General features: G+C 33.5%; 1 protein-coding gene across 1 annotated transcript in view; it reads right to left on the bottom strand.

The window, feature by feature from the left end:
• Window positions 1–605: 605 nt before the first annotated feature.
• Window positions 606–8,264, bottom strand: part of LOC136028032 (spliceosome-associated protein CWC27 homolog) — a 34,039-nt gene continuing 26,380 nt past the window's right edge. Inside the window, exons 8-10 of the mRNA XM_065705611.1 lie at window positions 4,357–4,547; window positions 2,032–2,200; window positions 606–832 (exon numbers count right to left, since the gene is read on the bottom strand). Coding sequence (XP_065561683.1) covers window positions 652–832; window positions 2,032–2,200; window positions 4,357–4,547 — 541 coding nt within the window. The 3' untranslated portion in view covers window positions 606–651. The remainder of the gene's footprint in view (window positions 833–2,031; window positions 2,201–4,356; window positions 4,548–8,264) is intronic.

Below are 8,264 nucleotides of genomic sequence, written 5' to 3'. Positions count from 1 at the left end.
CCGCCGGTAGGGACTGTAAGATCTAATGCCGTATTCTTTATTTTTTTTTTTAACAAGAAAAACAGATAACCATATGTGTATATGTATGTAGTTTATTAACGACGCTTCTTGACTTCCGAGGTCCTTACGTCGGCCCTGCAATATGCTGCTACAGCTGAGTTCAAAATATAGCTGAGACACGTGTAAAACGCCAGAAGCCACTTCACAGCTTCACTACATAGAGCATGGATACCTAAAACGAAACGCCAGCAAAGGATTTATTGAAATATATTACAAAAGAAAACTGTGACTGAAACACTCTGCATCCAGACATACTTTTCCAAAATAGGTATCACAAGCCGTTATAATGTGTGACGTGGACTTAATATGATTGGACATAAACTTTAAGGCACATATCATAAGGTTAAAATCACCCAACATATGCATTTTCATGTTCCTTGGGGTTTTCATGAACCAGATTCAATGTTCGGTCGTTCGGGACGTTCAACTTTTAGGGTGACTTATTCCAATATATGTCCTATGACAGTTACGAAAGCAAACGATCTGCCAATCAAGTTAGACGAAATTCAAAAGACTAAATTCCGCCGAAATTTCTATAATCAACATGATGAACATCGAGAATTTATTAAGAAAAAATACAAAAAAGTAGGATTACCGTCTGTTCCTCTTGGCTACATCTTCATTTTTTTTACTCTTATCCGATGCTTTTTCTCTTTTTCTTTTATTAATTGGATTTCGAGGATCATATATGTCGAACCAATTATCGTCTTTTGTATTAGCATCTTTTGCGAGAGTTGGTTTTGTATCTTCACATTTGAGCTCATGAGTTAGCCTGAAACAAGACAAAAATTAACCGCCTATGAAGAAGAAACTTGTTATAATTTAACTGGAAACTTCGTGGCTTTCTTTCAAGATAGAAAACATGATTAATCCTTGTTATCTAGTACTATGATCAGTGTGAATGTAACCTTACGTACTACAAATAACCGAAATAATATACTTATTTTTAAAAATTGCAATTATGCAATTATAACTATTTCATAACTAATATAATCTTCATTTGTCTTAACTGTCTGTTCAAACCCAGTTCCATGTTTGTTCTCTTCAAATTTCTTTTCAACAAGTCACTTCAGTGTGGGCTGCCCCTTCCCCCTTATCTCAAAAGTTTTGGACAGTTATCAATATTCTTTAATTTAATAAATGTCACAAACTCCTCGAAAAAAAATCTTGCGTGTATGTGTGGCTGGTCAAGAATATCACCAGTCCTAGTTTTGTCTACCAATAGAATTCAAATTATAATCCTCTAAACAATTACTTAAATATTTTAGTAATTATATTTTTTCTTTCTAAACATTTGATATTCAACCTACGTCTTATCGCGACGCACTTGCGTGTGTATCTTGGTGTAACATTTACCCATAAAGATCGGTAGAAATGCCCCCACCCCCCAAAGAAACAAGATGGGAATAAAAACAAACTTTTCATACTTTTTAAGGTTTGAGATCCTTTACTCCATAGCAAAACACTGACCCCTCCTCCCTTTGTCTGTCCACATTTGTTTTATTGGACATCTGTCAACGTTTTGACCGAGATAGGAGCTTTTTCCATACTTCTTGGTCATAAATCTATTTTCAACGGTTACGAAAACGAAATATCGAAATTCTGAAACTATCGAAAATTTCGTAATTTTTTCAATATATTATTCAATTTAGTCAATATATTCGTATTATTTATTCAATAATAAGTTCAGAATTCAGAAGATAGCTTTAAATGAAAAGTTCCCATAAGAAAATACATAATTTGGAGAAAAGGGGGCACCCCTCTCCGTGCCGATCTTTAACGTCTAAACTCAAAGATGTAATTTAAAAAGGTTTTTTGAAAAAGTAAAATGATGATAGGAGGATCAGCATTAATGCAGAGGCGCTTCAAGTGTTTTTGGAAGAACTTATTTGAAAAAATGAAAATTTGCTGTTACATTCTCAAGTAAGATAGTCAAGTCGAGACAAATTGTTTAGAAACCACGGTGCTTACCAGCTCAAGTCAGATGGATCTTCAGTCGATTCTGCATCAGAGAGTTCGCCAACTTCCTCTTTTTGTTCATTCGCTTTTTCTATTCCATTTTCTTCCGCCTCTCTTGCTCCAGCTATCAGCTTTTTAAATTTTGCTAAATATGCTAGAGTTAGTTCTTCTCGATTCGGCGCTACAAGAAAATATAGACTTTCAATACAACAGTCTTCATATCAATCAAAATAAAATCTTGGTAATAAGAAAGCCTCGTGTCCCGTAAGGAATTATTTTCAGTTATTATAAGATAAAACACAAATGTACTGAGGTAAAATATAGCAATAAAAATAACACTAACAGTGAAAGAAGACATTAACAATACGACCACCAAGCAATAAAAACTATGCATAGATTCTGGACGCAATAATATCTTCATATTAGAAAAGAATGCCTTAGCTTTATTATTATAGAAATAAGACAAAACCAAATTAAGCATCTGGTAAATTTATGTCCTTTTTAAGGACAATTTAATTACCAGAATAGCACCAATATTTAATATCTCATTTTCCAGTTTCTATTAAAGGAAATTTGAGAGCCAGCGAGCGTCCGGTTGTAAGGCTAAACTTGAGCCATAACTTCGTAAAGTGATATAGATTTTAGGCCACAATTTTTGGCAGTTAAGAAAAAGACGCACACAAAATTTTAGCTTGAATGCCAGGATAGGTCCACAAGGTGAGGGCTTCATGTGAAAAAAAGGGGTCATAAAATTTTCCAGGTGGGATGAGAAAGGGGAAAGTGGGATAAAGGTTCTATTCTAGTGTGCCAATAAAATATAAGTTGAGAGTGTTCTTAGGAGGATCTTATTAACTTCTTACCGTAAATTACAGGAGACACATAGAATTTCACCATAAGCACAATACGTAGTCTCAACCACACTATGCATAATGTTTCGAAGCACAAGATATTTTTGAAGCTTTGGAAGGTTTTTACTATTTCGCTCTAATGGTTATACGAGAAAAAATATCTCACTGGTCAAGATTAAGAATTACAATACTATGCAGAGCCACTTAAGGAGTTTCATATGAAAAGAAAAGAGAAAAAATAATTTAGCATAAAAATCTACGTCAAGTTTTATTTTTTAGCTTTCCAATCTTATCCTTAATAATTAATTTTTTCACTTTACAATATTCAAGTTTTTCTAACTTTATTTAATTGCTTTGGGATAATTATAACCGATGAAGATAGGAAAATGAATAAAACCGGATTCTCGGCCTTTAAAGTTGGTCGTAAAGGGGATTGAGATGTACTAGCCTCACTTACTTAATAGATTTGCTCAGTTGAACATTACAATTACTAATAAAACTACCATAACAAGAACAATTAGAGCAAAACTTATATGCATAAGGAACATGCATATACTTTTATAGGAAACTGCTTTTTAGAAGGAAGGGGTTTTACCCCCTCCCCCCGATGCCTCAGAGGAAAAACCACTGAAGTGCTTTAAACTATAATTGATTTTTTAATTCTTAAACAATACAAAATGACACTAAACTGTTAGCTGGATACAGTTGGCCAAACATTCCCAACTGCCAAGTTTCTCTTTCTATGTAAATTAGCTCACGCATTAACAAAAGCAGCTATAGCTCCTATTATTAATAAAACATTATTAGTTATATAAAAAAAACACCGTTAGGTCCATTAAAATACAAACGGTAATAAAGGATAGAAAAGAAGAAAAAATAAAAATACAGAAAGAAGAAATATAAGCAAGTTTCATATTGACTGTAAAAGAGCCATTGGGTAGGCATTCTTGGCATTATATAATAGGATAGCATCTCAAAAATAAAATAAAATTTTCTAAAACTTCTATTTTTGATTAACGTAATGAGAATTTTTCTTGTTTTAAACAAATAAATTTTCAAATGGGGATAATTCCATTTATTTAGACAGAGAAAAAAAAACAGGTACAAAAGTCCAAATATTTCGATCACATACAGCAACTGTCATCAGTAGAATTACTCAACTTTGTACCTGTTTTTTTATAAATTTTGAATTAACCCCATTTGAAATTTTTTTTATTCTTCAAAGAACTGCAGCGTGGTATAAGAAAAGAATACCTAATCTAAAGTGTTACGTCGAAAATATTTTTTTTTTAAACGGATAATCTCTTAAACCATTCAGCTAAGATATTTCAAAGTAACCAGTGAAAAGTCACTTCGCATGGACTTGTGACAAATAACAGATGAATTTTGGAGCCAAACTAAAAAATGTTTGCTTATACAAAAAAAAAGTCTGTAGATTCAAAAAAAAAAAAAAATCAAATGACAGATATTCCCTTTCCCAGAAAATTACCTTTAGCTGGCGGCAACTTCTCTTTCTTAGCTCTGTATTCTTCTTGTGTCTGGTGAAATGACCGGAGCACATCATTGTTGTCATCTTCACTCTCCGTTTCTTTGTTCTTCTTTTGCTCCGTTCTGGACGTGTTCTTTTTATCTGATTTCAATGACTTTTTTAATTCTTTGAATTCTTTCCTGAGTGACTCGCTAAAATAAATATAGATAAGTGATTCCCTTATTTTTGAATTTTAATAATACATTTAATGCAAAAAAGTACCTAAACTAAGAAAGTACAAATTAACAGACAAATACAAAATATGGAAAAAATAATAACATTAAAATGGAACCAAAATTCCATTGTTCTTGGAGGGTCATTGCTTAGAGGGCGTCAATTCACAAAAACACCGGGGGGGGATTTTTAATGAAAACAAAAAACTTACCATTAGAACTTTAGGGAGAGACCCCCATCAAAGTTCCTGATTTGCGCCCTTGATGTTCTTTTTCTAGGAAATCAATTTTTTTTTGGGAAACATGTATAGTAGAAAGATACTGAAAATTCACTACATTACATTGGAAAGGACAATTAAATTATTTACTTTTTGATTCTTGCAAGACACCAAGTGATCAAACAGTTCGTGGTAACTAACTGTAGTAAGAAGCGACCCGGCTCAATAGTAACGAAACTCTAAAAAACGGAATTTCGATACTGAAAGATACATCAAAAGAATCGGAATTTCAAATGATTTTAAATATAAATTTCATCAAATTTAGTCTTTGTCATCAAAAGTTACGAGCCTGAGAAAATTTGCCGTTTTTTTGGAAAATAGGGAGAAACGCCCCCTAAAAGCCATAAAATCTTAACGAAAATCACACCATCGCATTCAGCATATCAGATAACCCTATAGCAAAAGTTTCAAGCTCCTATCTACAAAAATGTGGAACTTCGTATTTTTTTGCCAGAAGAGTCACGGGTGCGTGTTTATTTTTATTTTTTTTTTCCAGGGGTCATCGTATCGACCAAGTGGTCCTAGAATGTCGCAAGAGTGCTGATTCTAAAATTTTGAGATAGCCATTTTGTTCAGAATAGTCTAAAACCATAATAACTATGTCTTTGGGAATGATTTACTCCCCCACAGTCCCCAGATGAGGGGCTGCAAGTTACAAATTTTGACCAGTGTTTACGTACAGTAATGGTTATTGGGAAGTGTACAGACATTTTAGGGGGATTTTTTGGGTTTAAGGGGGGTTGAGGGGAGGGGGCTATGAGGGAGGATCTCTCCTTGATGGGAACGTGCCATGGGGGAAGAGAAATTCAATAAAGGGGCGCAGGATTTTCTAGCATTACTATTAAAAAAACAATGAAAAAATAAACATGAAAAAGTTTTTTTCTACTGAAAGTAAGGAGCAACATTAAAACTTAAAACGAACAGGGATTATTACGCATATGAGGGGTTCTTCTCCTCCTAAATACCTCGCTCTTTATGATAAAGTATTTTTAGTGATTTAAACTATTTATTCTACTGCCTTTCTGATTCAGGGGTCATTCTTAAAGAATTGGAACAAAATTTCAGCTTTAGTGTAAAGAACGAGGCATTAAAGAGGGGACAAACCCCCTCATATACTTGATAAAAATGCAAGAATACAGAAGTTGGTTACCTCAGTTAATTCTTAAGTTACGTATATTAATTACTAATAAAAACATTCATTAAAAACTAAAAGTTCTAGTTGCCTTTTTAAGTAGCCAAAAAGTTGGAGGGCAACTAGGCCTCCTCCCCCACCCCTTATGTCTCCTAGCCACCCCTTATTTGGCTAGAAAGCCATCTAGCCAAAAAAAGAATTAATATGCAAATTTAATTTTAATAATTTATGTGCAGAGAGCCAAAATCAAACATGCATTAATTCAAAAACGTTCAGAAATTAAATAAAAAAAACTAGTTTTTTTTAACCAAAAGTAAGAAGGGACATTAAAACTTAAAACGAACAGAAATTACTCCATGTATGAAAAGGACTGTTCTCTTCTCAACACCCTGCTCTTTACACTAAAGTTTTTTGCTGTTTAATAATGTAGAATTGAGAGAAAGAGTCAAACATTAGCGTAAAGAGCGGAACGTTGAGGGAACAGCCCCTTTCATACACGGAGTAATTTCTGTTCGCTTTAAGTTTTAATGTCACTCCTTACTTTCAGTTAAAAAAAAAACTAGCTTTTTTTTATATAGTTATATAACAAGGCTATATGAACATCTTAGCATGGAAGTAGCTTAAGTTAAAAAAAAAAAAAGAAAAAAAATTTAAGGTGGTACATACAAAATGTGGTAGGGTGTCTTGGTTATTTAATGAAGTTGAGAAAATTTGATAGAAACAGGGTCAGGTTTACATCTTATTTTTTATACTTAGGTTATTCAGCGTTACATTGCATTGCAAATATTGCAAAAAAAGACTTAAATTTTCTTCGCTTCTTCCTTCACTATTTATGAAGAGTTTAAATAAGCTTCATTAGACTTCCCTGGAAATAAGATGGACATAGACCTACAATGAACTTTGGATTGTGTCGTCTGCCGTTTTGATTTCCACTATTACATTCTTCCCCCTTGGTAATACAACTGGGAAATGAAAGAATGACTGTTGGCTCTTACTTAAACCGAGTCACTCAAATATAAGATCACAACCTATATAACTTCATCTGGTAAATGAAGATGTTGTTTTTGTCAAAAAATGAATTTTTGTTACAATATGCTTTGGTACTTCAAAAAGCACGTAAATTTAAAATTTTTTAAAAAATAAGCCCTTAGAGTGCTCTCTATGACGTTCCAGTGCCCCAGTAGAAGTGGAAAAAAAGGACATTTCCGTGCTACCCAAGCAAAAAGTGATTTTCCTCGCCGTTGAAGTCAGAGGGCTGCAAGTTTCCATTTATGATTTTGGTCACGGTAATCCCAATGGCGTATTTTTTGTTTTGATCCAATGCATGCCATTTTCTAGGGGTTTCAGGCTATTTTTGAAAATTCGTATAAATTCATTTTTGTTCCTAAGATATCGTATCTGCGCTACTTTGACAACCTGTTCTTATTGACAACCATCATACACATTGTGCCTTTTGATTTAGTTTTACAAAATATTAACTTTCCCTGATAGTTCCTACTTTATATTCTATCCCAGTTCTAAGATATCCCACCTGGATATCCTGACATCCTGGTCATTTTTACAATCTGGATGCACTAGAACTATTTCGATTTAGTTTAGTAATAGCAGTAATAGACGCAGTAGTATTAAAAGAAGTTTAACAAAAGTACTGATAATATTGGTAGCCTTGGGTATTTTCGCTTAATACCCTGTGTCGTCGCTGGGATTTTACTAATACACCCCTTTGATAACCCATATGTACATGGTGTGGTCGATTCTAGTTCAACATCGGGCTCGCCGTTCTCAGAAAGTTTAACTAATACCCATAGCATTAGCCATAGTACCAGAAGTAATAGTAAGAGCAATAGGAGTAGCATAAGTAATTACAGTAGCAATAACTCCTTGATATCCTCTTAAATTTTCACCTTCATACCCTTAGCCTTAGTACTACTAGTATTATATCAGTAGTAGTATTAGTTTTTGTATTGGCAGTAGTAGTTTTGTATTGGCAGTAGTATTAACAGTAGTAGCAGTAGTATTAGCAGCAGCATGCACATATTGCCCTTTGGTCAGTAGAAGATCCCCCTAGATGCCGTAGAAGTTTCAGCTATATAAAATATTTCAGATATAGAAAACCGTTCCTAAGATATTAATGATACGCCCTTTTGACAGTCTGCATGCACATAGTATGTTTTGATTCAGTTCAACTTTTCCCTTAAAATTTCCTCAAATTTCCCCCTCAAAATCCTCATCTTTATTATTAGTTGCTACAGAAACAGTAGTTATAGTAGCAGTAGTAGCAATACA

Source organism: Artemia franciscana, chromosome 1, assembly GCF_032884065.1.
Source record: "Artemia franciscana chromosome 1, ASM3288406v1, whole genome shotgun sequence".
Taxonomy (NCBI): Eukaryota; Metazoa; Arthropoda; class Branchiopoda; order Anostraca; family Artemiidae; genus Artemia; species Artemia franciscana.
This window is presented reverse-complemented; position numbering and strand designations above follow the sequence as displayed.